This window comes from Chanos chanos, chromosome 9 (genome assembly GCF_902362185.1).
Source record: "Chanos chanos chromosome 9, fChaCha1.1, whole genome shotgun sequence".
In the NCBI taxonomy this organism is placed as follows: Eukaryota; Metazoa; Chordata; class Actinopteri; order Gonorynchiformes; family Chanidae; genus Chanos; species Chanos chanos.
The window spans coordinates 35,552,925-35,568,605 of NC_044503.1; the positions used below are offsets into that span (position 1 = coordinate 35,552,925).

A 15,681-nucleotide genomic window follows, 5' to 3' on the forward strand; every position below is an offset into this window, starting at 1 on the left:
GTTCACCATCTGAACAACACAACAGTACACAAATAACTAGTGATGCACAATAACAAAGTGAATGTTATCCATTACTGTGCTTAAGTGTCTTTGTCAAGTATGTGTGCTTTGTTAAAGTATATCCATTCTGCGGGAGTTTTCACTTTAACTCCACTACATTTCAAAGTAAAATATCTCACTCTCGACTCCATTACATTGTGTGACATCTGTCTTTCTTTCTAACTTATGAGTGGGAAAAAAAAAAAAGATCTAAATTGAACATATGACACAGCAAACACACCAGTCAGGACACAGTGCATGCTTTAATTGGCTAATTTGCTTTGACCTATTGCACCTATTAGATGTAGCTAGCTATTACAATGCAACAGCCTACAGTGTAATTGAGCGCCTCGAAAAATGACAGAAAGTTTTGAACCGAACTCGCCTATAGAAGTTGACTTGCTTCAACACCCATGGGCTTATTTGAGTGAATGTTTTGAAGTAGTGGAACAGAGGAAAGACCCCTCACATCTGAAGAAACATGCAGAGGTAAACCCATTTTTATGCTAACATTTCTTTAATGGGTAATCTAATATTAGCTTGCAGCAGTGGTATCTTTCAGTGTGTATGTGGTTAAAATAAATCCGTCATCACCATAATTATATTGTGTGCATGGCTAGTTGGTTAGCAAGTAATTGGTGGCTCTAGAGTAGCAAAGTGTTACTACACTGCAACATAATACGACCATAACAAAACTAGGTAAGACTGTCTCAGTGATCCCCTATTGTTTTTGACAAGTGGCATTACTCAAAGCATCAAGGGAACTAAACCAAACCTTGTAAAAGGGATGTCTAACTCAAATGATTATATCATAGCATTCATGTTTAGTGGTTATTGTAGTTTCAAATACACTTTGGAAATACATAGGGCAATACTGTTCTTTTAAAATTCTAATGTTGTTGGTGTATTGCAAAACAGTTTGAGTTGATAGAAATAGAATCCCAGTGGTTGCACACACACACACACACACACACACTGTGAGCAGTGAATCCAAACACACCATCGTTACACACAGGTGCAGCAGGTCCAGACACAGGAGCAGTGGGCATCAGGGTTAAGTGGCTTGCAAGTCCCAGGAATCAAACTAGCGACCCTCCGGTAACAAGCCTGGTTCTCTAACCTCTAGTCCACGGCAGCCAAAATGCTAAGATAGTTCTTAGCATCTAGGGAAATTTATATTTCAGGTCTGGACTATATCAAGGACCATCTGGACGAAGAGACCTTGAATCAGTTGTCAGGTGATGGCTCCAGCACTGCTGACGAAGAGGACTTCTTCGCAAACATGATGCCTACTAATGGTCACGAGCGTGTAAGGCAGTTAGATGGCTACCTTGCCTGCAAAATTGATCACAAGGAAAATTCTGAAGTCCTTCCCAGTGGTGTGCAGGTGTTCTCTGAGGGTGAATACTGCTTTAGCTGATTCAGCTGCTTTTGAAAGGATTTCCAGCACAGCAGGTCTTATTTTCAGTCGCAGGAGAACAAGAATGGAATCAAACAACGTTGAGAACCAACTCCTTCTCAAACTGAACAAAGATTCTGCAGCTTCGCTTAGATCATGATATTAGTTGCTGTGTTGTAGGGAAATCTCAATTTGCTCTAAAAATCATCTAAAACTCACTTGTCACACACACACATTCACACAGACCCTCCTTCACGCACACACACCCATAGCCATACACACACACCTGCATGCATATGCACAAAGACACACCTGCGCCCACATGTGCACCCCTATACACATGTGCACACATTTTCACACAGTCACACACACACACGGAACCTCGGCAGCAGGATGGTAAAGTGCTTTTTTTGTGTGTCATCCCAGCATATGGTGAATTTCTTTCCTGTGCCAGGCAAAAACCTGTTGTACATTTGATAGCTTGTTACTTAGTTGCACCGAGCAACTGCAAGAAGGTTAAAGTGAAGTCATGCTGTTTTACAATTTGACTGTGCCTTCAGTTTATGTATTTATTTATTTATTTGCTTATACCATATAGTATTTTTGCTATCATTTTTACTTTTATACATACACAATCACAAGTCAACAAACACTATCAAGTGTCAACTTGTAACTATGTCAAGTTGAAAATAAACCTTAAAAAAGAAAGTTTGCCTGTTCTCAAATCCTGTTATTTCACATCTGCAGCCACTCAGATCTCCCTAACAGATCTTTTTCAGCTGCATGTTGACTGCCCATGATAATGTTAATTGACATCAATGTCAGACTAATTTAATGAGCTTTATATGAACAAGTAGAGGATTTGTGTACTTAATCCACCACTGCAGTGAATACAATAAAACATCATTATCAGTCAGACATTGTTCTGGAATCTATGGTCTGATATTCGCAGTTGGAAATTACAGTTTTTATTCCCCTCTCTCGATTTAAAGAAATGCAAGTAAAATGACAAAACCTGTAAGTAAAAAGAGAAAGGATTTCATCTGATTCTAAGGCGTTTTATTTAATTGAAAGCTGGCCTTGTCAGTCGAGTCGATTTCTTTCTGTGTGATATACTTTCCTTTCTGTCTGCATGTTGGTGAATGGTCACTTGTGGTGTTCGTACATAAATAATATATCCTATAACCACCATCATCCCCTGTTGCATTCAACAAAGCTATTTCTCACAAGATAACAATGCCGCAGAAATCACGGAAATAAAGATTAAGGATGAAGTTTGCAGGTTGTTTCATAAGGGAATTCTTATGACTTAAATAATAAAAAAGCCCCCTTCTCTCTCTAATTTTGGCAAAAGTGTTTAGCAAGTTTAGTTTGTCAAAACTGATGAAACCTTGCAGTTTGAATATTTATCTTAGAAAACCGCTTACCTTTCTGAATCAAGCTGGAAAAGAACTGTGTTACAGTGGCAGATCAGTCGGTAAACTGTTGTGGTAATGTCACTTCCGCGAAGAGTAGTCAGATAATTGTTGATACATAGGCTATCAGCTCCTATTGGCTACACTACAGCGTTATACTGTATTTATATACAGAGAGGTACTTCAGTTCGGTCAAAACAGGATATTGAATGTTGGTTTTAGATGGAACTTAAATTGTTAGTGCTCGGCAACTCTTTTAGAAGTCCACCCTTTAAAGGACGGATTTCGAGTAACCTGCAACTCCCACATCTTCCCTCAGGGGTTTCGGTTTGTTATCTTGTAGTGCCTCCAGTTCGGGGTGGTGTATGGAAACTTTGCAGCAAATGCGTCGTTAAGTCTCATGAAAAAAAATGAGAAGCACTTAAAGCTCTTCTCGGAAAAAAAAAGAATGGAACTCATACACGACCTGTACCGTTTAGGCAACTTGAGGCTGTAGTACCTGTTTTCTGTCATTCCTGTGGGAATACACTTTACTCAACAGCCACGTTAATTACTGAGCTTTTGGTCGCTTGGCGTGGCGTTCTAACGCAGGATTAAAACGAATATTGTCCGGGACAGGTGCTGAATCTTTACGAGTCTAATTTGCTGCTAAATATAGCGCCAAACACGTTGGGCAAACAAATGAGTTCTGTCAGGTACCCAGGCTTTGTACAGAAGTGCGAGATATGCATGCCGAATTAAATCATCAATCATCAAACAGAGGTACAGCTCCAGCGTCTCACAACAGGGTGATGGAACTCTACAGCTTAGTCATACACTCTCATCTTTTAGGATACAGTGGAATGATCACACTGTATATAATTGTGTCTGTGTCTGACCTTATTGCACCTCTAGACAAAGAGAATGGTAAGTCATACTGGGTTGACAGGTTTGTGAGGTTTAATGCTTTACTGCACGTTGTTTGTCCTGTATCGTATTCTGTCATAAACATCTCTCTCTTCTCTTTCGGTTTGCCTGTCATCTGGTCCCTTTTTTTTTAATTTCATGGGCTGGTACTACAAAATGAACTTGTCATTTAGAGGGTGAAGGTAAACAGGGGGAAACAATGATCATTAAAGCAGACTGTCATCAGCTTTAGATTTGTGTGAGTCCTCATCGGTAGTGTTTTAGTTTCTATTTCACTTTGTTTTACTGAATATTACTGAGGTTGACTTGTAAATACCTTAAACTTTACCATTATTCGGTAGCTTTCATTTAACCTAAACTAGCTCTACATATTTACTTATGTAGGCTTACATTCAACTTTGCTCTCAGGCTGTTTTAGAAAAATATTTCAACACAAAGTAATTGATATGCATCTCATGTGCACTCACCAGTGCCTCATGTTGCTAACTAGCTTTGCAAACGAGTTTTAGACCACACATCCATTAGTGACTCTAGCTACGGAGTAGGGGGAGTTGTAGGCTACTGTTCATTGAATTGTCAATTCGTAAACACCCTCTTAATGATTTTTTTTTCATTTTTGTTTTTAATTAAATTACTAATGCAATTAATTAATCCCTTCATTAGTTTATAACTATATGCCATTCTCTTAAGTTGGGCAATAAGTGCACCAGTAAATGCTCAGGATTTTTTGTTTGTTTGTTTGTTTTGGAAATACAAAAGATGCAGGCGAATTTTAATTCAAACTCTATTAAAAATTGTTTAATAATGTAAAGATTAACTGTGCATTGTCGTTTCTATGAACTGTTTGTTGTGCGACTTGTATGGTGTAATTTTGTGTAATATTTTATTCTTTTTCAGATTGTGAGCATGAGATAAAACACCAGAGCCCTCATGCCTGATTAATAATGATGTTTTACAGTCTTATTTGTGTAATATTGTGTTGAAGAGATGAACAGGTGAACATGAGGTCCACAGAAGAGACTAATCACGCACAAGCACACACTCACAAAAGCAGAGATGACGACAACAACAACAACAACAACAATAAAAACAAAAACAAAAACAAAAACAAAAACTAATCCCTCCACTTCACTTTTTCTGCTGCTAGAGAAAAGTGGGTTCTATCAGCTATCCAAGTTTAATGCAGATGTGTGAGATATACATGCTCGATTAAATCATCACTCATCAAGCAGAATTATACTTCCACTGTCTCACAACAGGGTTATGGAACTCTGCAGCAAAATGACCCCCACACACACAATTATACACTCTCATCTTTCAGGTTACAGTGGAATGATCACACTGTATGTGATCCTGTCTGTGTCTGTCCTCGTGTCACCTTTAGACAAAAGGAACAATCAGTCATCAGAGAGTGACAGGTTTGTGAGGTTTAATACATTAATGCACTTTGTCCTTTATCAGATTCTATCATAAACATCTTTCTCTTCTCTTTCGGTTTGCCTGTCATCTGATCTCTTTTTTTTTAATGTCGTGGGCTGGGACTACTAAATGAACTTGTCCTTTAGAGGGTGAAGGAAAACAGGGGAAAACAATGATCATTCAAGCAGACTGTCATCAGCTTTAGATTTTGTCTAGAGGACAGACACAGACAGGATCACATACGATGTGATCATTCCACTGTAACCTGAAAGATGAGAGTTTATAATTGTGTGTAGGGGTCATTTTGCTGTAGAGTTCCAGAACCATGTTGTGAGACAGTGGAAGTATAATTATGTTTGATGAGTGATGACTTAATCAACAATGCATATCTCACATGTCTGAACTGTTAGAACCCATTTTCCTCTAGCAGCAGAAAAACTAAAGTGGAAGGATACGTTTTTGTTTTTGCTGCTTTTGTGAGCGTGTGCTTTAGCTTATTTGTCTTGTCTTTGAACCTCATGTTCACATGTTCATCTGAACAACACGATATTACACAAATAAGACGGTAAAACATCATTATTAATCAGGCATGAGGGCTCTGGCTTTTTATATGATGTTCACAATCTGAAAAAGAATAAAATGTTGCACAAAATGACACTGTACACGTTACACAACAAACAGTTCACAGAAACGACAATGCACAGTGCATCTCTACATAATAAAACAATTTTTAATTGAGACTGAATACAAGTTTGTCAGCATCGTTCTAGGCGTAATGCACCAGTCGATGGAAAAATACGCAAGTGTACACTGAGGTGTTGTGAAGTTCAAGTAAGATTCTTATCAGTAACTCTGATATTTTTGGCAGATATTTAAAGAGACAGTTGCCATGTCTTACAGGTATATATGTCTTCAGTGTAAAACGATATTGTTTTTTGTCCATAGAAAAAAAAAACAAAAAAACAAACAAACAAAAAAAAAAAACAATTTGGTTGCTTGCCTGCCTCTCGAAAACAAATTAAAAGATTTCTCTGCAGTGATTGCCACCGATTTCACCTCGGAGCAGTCTGGTCATAGTGATATTCTACCATAGCCTATCAATTTTTATTATACAGTAACAATGTAAATATGTTATTGTTTACACAGCAAGTTCCGTGAGTCAGTTAAAAACTTCCCCAAACAACACAAACTGTCAGTTTTTATTCGCTCATTTTTGTTTGATAGGAGAGTAAGTCGGGCTTTAAAAGAACAAGTTTTCCTTCAATGAATAGTAGAGTCACCTCTACAGACTGTTGCTAGCGCCCACAGTCATTTGACACATTCCAACAAACGCTTTGTTAAAGTGCCTTACAGTTGTCTTCACGACAGAATCACACACGATTAATTTTCATTACTAAAAAGATGCAACCTCACGTCACACCCCTTCAGCGTTGGAAATAGCAATAATCTAGAGCCTTTTGTGAGACGGTAGCTTACTTCATGAGACTTGAGGTCGCTGACACGCATAACTTTGTCACTCCCGCAGTGACACACCTCTCTCAACTGACATATTTATTGTCGCGCTTTTGATCTCTTGAATCAGATGTGTTAATGAAGGACTAAAAGTATATGACTGGTAGGTGGTGAATCCGTACGTATGATCGCGCTTTTTTCTCTTAGAGGTAAACTGCAGATTAAGATATCGGCGTCTACCAGTTCCGATTTGTCTTTGGCTGTTTAACGTGGCTGTACTTCTGAAGAAATGATAGTATAGGTGGAAAGGTGTTTGGCTTCCTCGTGGATCGTAATTTCTTTGTCCATTTTTGAACCGAACAGTCGCTTTCACTTTCGTTTTCAGATGTTTTTAACTGCAACTGAGCATTTTTGTGTCATTTTATCTGGGACAGCGCGAAAGACGGAGCACAGTTTAAACAGGTAAGTCCACTAAAACTGCAAAACTGCAATGGACAACAGCTCGCTAGAGTTTGACAGTCGCCATTAGTTGCATGAAGACAAAATGAAGCGATCCATAAAGCACTGACGTTGGTGTAGATAACAGTGACGAGAATTTTCGAATATTGCTCCATCAACTCTTTCGATTTTGTGGGGTCATGTTAGGCATCTTTTTTTGACAGTTTTAAGGATATCGTGGCGTGGGGAATGACTTCATATGAATTCCATATGAATTATGATTTAAGAGAGTGTTTTCCAATGAGCATTTTAAAACTAAATGAAATGAAAAATATTTTCCATATCAGTGAATGATTAACACGTGTCTCAGATTGCCATTCGGTTACGTGAATTTACCTATACTTGTAACGTTGGAAACCACCTGAGAATTGATTAAGCCTTGGACTCTCTTTCATAGATCAAGTCCCTTGGGCAACAAAACTGCTTTTGACATTGATTTCTGCGTCTTTTCTCTTTGTGCCCTTGTCTGCTCCAGATAAGGTTCCTTGCTGGTTCATATACCCATAACAAGCCTGTGCAAGAGGACACAAATCTAAAAGGTAGGAAATAATTGATAAAAATGACGTTTAAAAAATTTTTTTTCCTCGTTAGTTCCAACTACTCAGACTACGGAAACCCATTCTCTTTTCCTACACCACAACAGTCTGTTCGCAAGAAATTACATGTTGCGTAATTCGGCAATTACGGTTTTTAAGTTTGCAAATAATAATATAGCTAGTAAATGACAACAGCTCAACTGCAAGAATACGTTAATTCTTGAAGACAGTGCAATGTGTAGCATGCCGTTCACGTATCCAAGAAGCTAAACAGCTGAAAAGCACAGTCTTGCTAAAATAGTGCACATTGTTTGATGTATTCCATAAACACGAGAAACAGACTTTCGTATAGAAATAGCACAGCTGAAAAGCTTTAAAAAAAAAAAAGAAAGAAAAAGAAAAGAAAAAAAATCAACCTTCAAGTCAACTAAATAACTACCATAGAGGATTTTCCCCCCAGCAAATTGTTTTCATCTCTTGCTGTCCTTTGCCGAAGTAACTGAGATTTGAAAGTGTAAATGTATTACTGGAATACAGTGGATCTTGGCGGCTTACCATGTAGGCAACGTCACATCTGATAGACTCTCAGTGTGATAATGCTCCCATATTTGAGACCTAGGTTCCTTTTCTGAATGTTCTATAGCAGTGAGACAAAAATGAATTCTTTCCACAGCGTTGTTCAGTTGCATGTCTCCTTTAAAAAGCCTTGAATGTACAGAGGTTTGGGTCAAATTTGTGCATTGTCTGTTCTGGTCTTCTGATCTCACATGGGCAGTTCAGATTGTACTATGATGCTGGGTCCTATATGGGTATTTAGATATTTAGATAAAGAAATGTATGGGTTTTATATGGTTGCTTTCACAATGTTCACATGGTGTAAGCAACTGGGGCAAGGCCTTGTACCAGTATACAGATACACCAGGTCATCAAAAGGTCAAATCCACTTTACAGCCAAGAATGTAACAAATTAGTTTTAAATTAGTTTAATGTGTCTCACCAATGCGTAGGATAAGCAACAATTCGAAACTTGGATTTCTTAATTTGAATACCAATTTTATGGCCATTTAGAGGGACTATTTAGGGATTTTGAAGTGATTTATTGCCATTATGTCTGCAATTCGAGCTGACTTATTCATGAACAAGAACAACAATAACAGCAATGATAATAATAATAAAAAAAATAAATAAATACATAAAATAATAATAATAATAATAATAATTACACTGTGGGAAGTATGCATTTTAGAAAGAGATCCGCTGTGTCTATTGTAGTCTTAATACAAGCTCCAGCTGCTGTGTTAAAGGAATTATTGACCATAAGGTTTTACCAGTTTGCTTGACCTGTACTCATTTGCTACACAGAGTTGTTTACTACACACAGGCTAGTGGGTTTCCCCCTCAGTGAACTGACAGCTATCTGTTGTCCACTGGTCACTCACAATTACGTTGTAAAGGCCAGCTCCACAACCTGATTACTGACACCACTGTGTGTTTTGATTTCACTTTTAGGTACTATTTAAGATCAGAAGCATCCTGAATAACCACTCGAACCTCATGGAGACACCTGTTTGTCTCATCGAGAATGTTCACGGAAAGCTCCGTGCTGTGGAACAGGCCTTGGAATATCTGAGGGGAATCTCAGAGCCAGTGGTGGTGGTGGCAGTAGTGGGGTTGTACCGCACAGGGAAATCCTACCTCATGAACCGCCTGGCCGGGAAGCAAACAGGTGAGACTTGGGGTTGAGGGCAAATATGAGAACTCTAAGAAATTTAAAAAAAAGACCATGACACAGACATGTATGGATGGAACCTGTGAGGAAATTTAAAATGAATTTTCTAGGCGCATCAATACGCTATTGTTTGATGAATCAACTTAAAGTGAATAATTGTTTTTAAACTTTAAAAGACCGAACTGCTGAAATGGATTTAGGAAGCTCACCACAATTCAGTTTATCTGGATTTGATGGATAACTGCCTGCATGTTTAACTTCAACGCTGGACATGACAGGGTGACAGAAAAGGATGAACGTTACAAGATCATCATAGAACATATTAAATTGCACCCATCAAAAGTCTAAACGAGTGTTTGGAATTTGTTGAGTGTTTCCGTAAAGAAGAAGAGATTTATATTGTAATAGTGTTTCCCAACGTAGCCTTTACTTATCTCACTAATTTTAAAGGCTTTGCCCTGGGCAGTACCATAGAGTCTAAGACAAAGGGCATCTGGATGTGGTGTGTACCTCACCCAAATAAAACTGGACACACTCTAGTGCTGCTGGACACTGAGGGACTGGGAGATGTGGACAAGGTAAGGACAGTTAGATTAGCTGTAACTACAACATGCAAAGAGCTTTTTCCCCAACAATACCATCACTAAGTTTACCAGAACTAAGTGTAGAACACCAGGGTCATCACAGAAGCACTGAGTTGCAGAAAGAAACACTTTACAAGAAAAATTAACCGCATCTTGTAACATCACACATTTAAAATGGTTAATGTGATTAATCAATTTGCATGTGATTTAGGGAGATTCGAAGAACGATGCCTGGATCTTCTGTCTGGCTGTTCTGTTGAGCAGCACTCTGGTGTATAACAGCCGAGGGACCATCGATAACCAGGCATTGGAGAAACTCCAGTATCCTTTTGTCTCTCTCATTCCTGTTCTCAGAACAGTGTACACTAACCAGCATCTTCACTTTGTCTCTCTCATTTCTGCCCTCAGAGCAGTGAACACTGACCAGCATGTTCACTTTGTCTCGAAATACTACAAAATGCTGTATGTGTACCCCGGGACTCTCTCTCTGTGTGTGTGTGTGTGTGTGTGTGTGTGTGTGTGTGTGTGTGTGTTTGTGTGTGTTTGTGCGTGTGTGTGTGTGTGTGTGTGCGTGTGTGTATGTGTGTGTATTGGTGGGTGGGAGCTTTATATTCTTCACATCCTGTTTATGTAACCACTTAATAATACTCCTCTACAGTGCTAAAGAAACTAAAGAAACTTTATCAGTATATTAGTAATGTTTAACCATGCATTGCTAATTAATCACAGATTTGATAAGTCTTTATTGCATCTCGTTCTTGTCACCACAAGCATTATAAGCAAGCACAAACTTCACACAAACACAAGCTTCACAATCAGCCTTTCAATGTGTTTGAATGTTTGTTTGTTTGTTTGTTGTTTACTTGCTTGTTTATTTGTTTGCTTGAGGTTAGAGATATAGGGTCACATCTGTCTGATAATGTATAATCATCTCCTGGGTGATTTGTCAGTCATTTTTCCTCAGCTTGCTGTAGCTACGTCACGGAGCTGACGGAGCAAATCAAGGTGAAATCAGCACGTGCTTCATCAGCAGATGATGAGGAAGAGGCGGAGGATGCTCAGTTCGTGAAGTTCTTCCCTAACTTCGTCTGGGCCGTCCGAGACTTCACCCTGGAACGGAAAATCGACAGCAGAGACGTCACAGATGACGAGTACCTGGATTTTGCCCTAAAGCTGAAAAAAGGTGAGATTTAAGTGACATAGCCCTCGAGAGGCCAGACTGAAGTGACAGTGTACTGATGCAGTCGGGTTCAGGGAACAACAGACAAGAGACTTGTTTGAACAGAACAGAATGATGAGTAAGAAAGTAAGTAAATAAATAGGTAAACAAACAAACAAACAAACAAACAAATAAAACAGTGTGTCCAACATTTAACAGTCTGTGTAACACTTCTTCTGAGACATTAAAAGATGTCCAAGCTGTGAAGAAAGTCATCCTATCCTGATAATGGATCATCATTTCATGTTCTACCTCATGCAACTGGATGTCTGACAGTCACAATAGCAGATACAGGCGGCTGTTGCTGCTTAATGTACAACAAAAGCGTTAGTTGGAGGAATGCGTAATGGTATAGCAAAGACAGTGCGATGACGCAATAAAGTATTTTACAGTTTTGTAGACAAGCATAGTGAAGATTTAAAAAAAAAAAAACATATGTTGGGTTGTGATCTGATTGTCATTTTTTTTTTTTTAAGTGACTGATCTTGAATTGGTTTGCCATGTAAAAATGGTTGAGAATGAAAAAAATTACTCTTGTCTCTCTTTGAAAACCACTGCACTTTTTGAGCAAAGGCCAGATTATCATTTTGGTGAATGGTCTCTCTCTCTCTGTCTCCAAGCTGAGGACTGTATATTCTGTTCTGCAGGTTTGGGAAAGACCGTGATCAACTACAACCTGCCGAGACAGTGTATTCGCAACTACTTCCCATCTCGGAAGTGCTTCACCTTCCCATTCCCAACTGCTCCGGAGAACATGAAGAATCTGGAGCGTATGGATGTGAAGGACCTTTGCCCTGAATTTCGGGAGACTGCCGATCGCTTCTGTGAATACGTCTTCGCAGAGAGCCGAGTGAAAACGGTGAAGGGAGGACACGTTGTCAGCGGAAGAAGTGAGTCCACTGTTTGAGTGAGACGGTGGTTTAATGTTAAACCAAGCAGCAGGGTTATCAAGTCTCTGATGTCATAATGTGAAATGATCTCTTGTGATACTTTTTACCTGTGGAACTGGAGACAAGAAAAAGGGAAGAAACCCTGTTCTGCTTTGTCTTAAGTGCACATATGACATTGGGCTGTGCTGTAGCGGCGGTGTACTATTTAGATGGAGGTAATGGCAGCGTATGGGTCCCTCATTGGGACTGATCAAGACGGCCGACTTGCACTTCATCTGTCGCTGAGAGCCAAACATCTTTGTGTTATGTCTCAAAACTGGCTGTGGTAATGTTCATTTGTACAATCACAGACAATGAATACTCACACAGGGCAAATCAATGAAGAAAGTCCATGGTACATGTTAGAGGGACTATAGAAATGCAGCCTAGTGACTGAATCGTATCTAGTTCTATAAGGGCTACTTGAAATCCTGTTTCCTTAGTACGTAAGCAAATGAAAGGTTCTCTTACAAAGACCTTAGATGATGCAAAAACCTCACATACTGGGCTCTCGGGTCCAAAATAAAACAAATTTTTTGTTTGTTTGTTTGTTTTCTTTTGTTTTGTTTTTTTCATCTCATTTTTCAGTGACATTGAAAATTTCAATGTTCTGTGGATTTATTGCCTTGCTCTCTCTCCTGGTAGAGCTGAGCCATTTGGTGCAATCCTACGTAGACACGATCGCCCGCGGCAACGTGCCCTGTCTGGAGAACGCGGTGGTTGCCATGGCGCAGATTGAGAACAAAATGGCGGTGCAAGAGGCATTTCGCACGTATGAGTCTGGGATGGAACAAGTGGAGAACACCTTGCCCCTGGAGCTGAATGAGATCCTTTCTCAACACCAGAAGATCAACACCGTGGCCACAGATGTGTTCATGAAACGCTCCTTTAAGGATGACGAAGGGCTACATTTAAAAGAACTGGCCGTGAGTCTGAACATTTGTCTGTTTAAATGCAGTTCTTGCTCAGAGGTTCACAGTTATACCTCACTGGTTTTGTGGTGTGGTTTCATTATTATTTCATTTGACTGGATGAATCCATATAAAAGATGTGGCCATGTTTTTTTTTTTTATAAAATGACAACTATCACATTCACGGTGACTAGTCAGTGTCATACTTCCAAAAACTACCCAATCCCTGCATCCAGGTACATATATAGTGATAACTAGATACACTGCCAAAAATACTGTGCAAAGACTACTTGATGCATGGTGCATTCTTTAACTTTTTAAGGAGACCATTGATAAATACTACGCTGGACTCCTGCTTCAGAATGAAAAGGCCTCAGAGAAAAAATGCCGGGAGCTCCTCACGGACTTCTACGCACCAGTGGCTCAGAAGCTGCAGGAGGGATGTTATGCCCAGCCTGGTGGATATGAGGTGTACTGCAGAGACCGCGATAACATACTGGCTCAATATCGTAACCAGGGCAACAAAGGGGTCAGGGTAGGTGCACTGTGAGTAAAGAGAACATAGGCCTGTAGTGATATGTGTAACATAGAGCATGATGTACATTATGTACAGAGAAGAGTAGAGGTGAGTAGAGGTGGGGGGGTGTTGTTCGGTACATGAAGAGGAAAAAAATGACAGAACTGTGTTGCGTTGTGTTGACTGTGCATCCTCCTCTCTGCAGGCAGAGGACGTGTTGGAGGAGTTTATGAAGGAGAGGAGTGCAGAGTCCAACTCCATCCTGCAGGCCGATCAGAAACTGACTGAAAATGAAAAGAGGATACAAGGTAAGATGCCTTCCACTCCCCAGATTTCATGATTTGTACAGTTCTCATATACTGCGTCGCTAATGTTCAAGCTTTCTCTTAAATCCTGGATGTGTCAGATACCAACCCAGTGGTTGGACGACGTCACTTGATTGCTACTTGACCTCGTCGAATGATATCCTTTTAGAGTCTTTCGGACCCTGTACACGGGTAACCAGAGGTCGTACTCATTTCTGGAGAGATAATCCCTGCTCCACGCTAACCCTGTTCTATCTCTGTTTTTATTTTTTGGCTCCTGTGATTCATCTCCTCTCTTTTTGGGATGTCGGGGAACACGCAGGGGAGAGGGAAAGAACCGCCTTGTTGGAACAACGGATGAAGGCAGAGCAGGAGAGGCAAGAGGAGGTGAAGAGAACGTTAGAGGAGGACCGTCGCAGCCAGGAGGAGAGGCTGAAGCAGCTGGAGGAGAAGATGGAGGAGGAGAGGCGTGAGCAGCAGAAAGAAATGATATTGGCCATAGAGAGCAAGCTGAAGGAGCAGAGCGATCTATTAGAGAAGGGTTTCAGGGACGAGGCTGATCTGCTGAATGAACAGATCCAGCAGCTGAGGAGAGAAGAAGCTGAAAGTTCCGGGGGCTTTATGAAAGATATATTCGTGCCTGTCTTAAAGACAATTTTTGGGGGATTTGTAAAGCCTTAGATTGCAGAAAGCTTTTTAATGATCTACCACTGACCATTCAAATACCACAGACCAATACCACAGACCTCCCTTAGCAACATTCAGTCCACTGGCTAATTCCTGAAAAGGCTCAATTGTGTTCCCCTTGGCGTTTGGAAAGCTTTTGTCCTGACTAACACAGATCTTACATACCACTAGAGGCTTCTTCAGATAAACACAAAGATATAAATACAAGCAGATGTATATAAGCGTTCCTGTTTCAACCCCTCCTTTACTGTCGGCTTTTGATTTGAATCAGACATCGTCGCATGAGAGAAAAGCTGGGTGTTAGAATGAGGATCCGTAGATGCCACGTTAGCCTGTGCACTGTTTAAACTCCTTTGAGTTTTCCTGAGATTGCTGTGAGTTCAGATGAATGCCAGTATAGCCTGTGATGTGTAGCAGTATAAAAGTGTCTGTTTACACACTTGTGGGACCAGTTTGCTGGGGGTTTTTTTCCAGCTTGCTGGGTTTTTTTTTGTTTTGTTTTTTGTTTTTTGATTTCTCTGTAAGTTACTGGTTAAGGAATTTTACTAACTTCCCTGTTCCTGTTGCCCCCCCCCCCTCCCCCTCACATACACACACACCCTTTGTTCAGTTTTGATTGAATTCTGGTACCTCGTGCCTTTTTTATTTAATCCTGTTTTGATTAAGCTCTGTTACTTCCTGGTTTCTCAGTTTAATCCTGTCAGTTCCATAGTTGAGTCCTCCTGTTTTCAGGTAGTTCTGCCTTGTTTAGACCTTTGTGTATATATATATATATATATATATATATATATATATATATATATATATATATATATATATATATATTCCTACTTTTCCCATTTGTTCTTTGTCTGGTACTGTTTGTGTGTGCACGACATTATGTTGGTTTCCCTGCCTGCATGAAAGGCTGTGCCTGCATTTTGTAAGTTCTTTGTTAGCCTTTTGTTATGTTTGTTGGAAATAAAAGAACAACTGACCTGCACATGTATCCAGCCTCTTATGCTCAATATGACAGACAGTGACAACAAGAGCATCCGTCAGCAAATAATATTGGCAAAATGTTGATGCAAAAGATATGTTTAGCGCACTATTACAACTGTAATTAAATCCCATGGTAACCCTTAAATATTCCAGTG

At 39.8% G+C, this 15,681-nt stretch overlaps 1 protein-coding gene across 1 annotated transcript; it reads left to right on the plus strand.

Annotated features, from left to right (window-relative positions):
- Positions 1-9,215: 9,215 nt before the first annotated feature.
- LOC115821707 (guanylate-binding protein 1-like) lies at positions 9,216-14,539 on the plus strand. The gene is made up of 9 exons (XM_030785510.1): positions 9,216-9,390; positions 9,844-9,971; positions 10,189-10,298; positions 10,952-11,160; positions 11,844-12,086; positions 12,771-13,051; positions 13,359-13,571; positions 13,759-13,861; positions 14,181-14,539. The coding sequence occupies exons 1-9, from the start codon at positions 9,219-9,221 to the stop codon at positions 14,537-14,539; spliced, it is 1,818 nt and encodes a 605-aa protein (XP_030641370.1). The 5' UTR covers positions 9,216-9,218.
- The last annotated feature ends 1,142 nt before the right edge of the window (positions 14,540-15,681 follow it).

What these genes read in the sequence shown, in the direction of transcription:
- LOC115821707 (XM_030785510.1), top strand. Translation starts at nt 9,219, where the DNA reads ATGGAGACACCTGTTTGTCTCATCGAGAATGTTCACGGAAAGCTCCGT. An exon ending in TGCCCTAAAGCTGAAAAAAG is followed by an intron (nt 11,161 to 11,843) that starts GTGAGATTTAAG and finishes TCTGTTCTGCAG; the next exon opens with GTTTGGGAAAGACCGTGATC. An exon ending in TACATTTAAAAGAACTGGCC is followed by an intron (nt 13,052 to 13,358) that starts GTGAGTCTGAAC and finishes TAACTTTTTAAG; the next exon opens with GAGACCATTGATAAATACTA.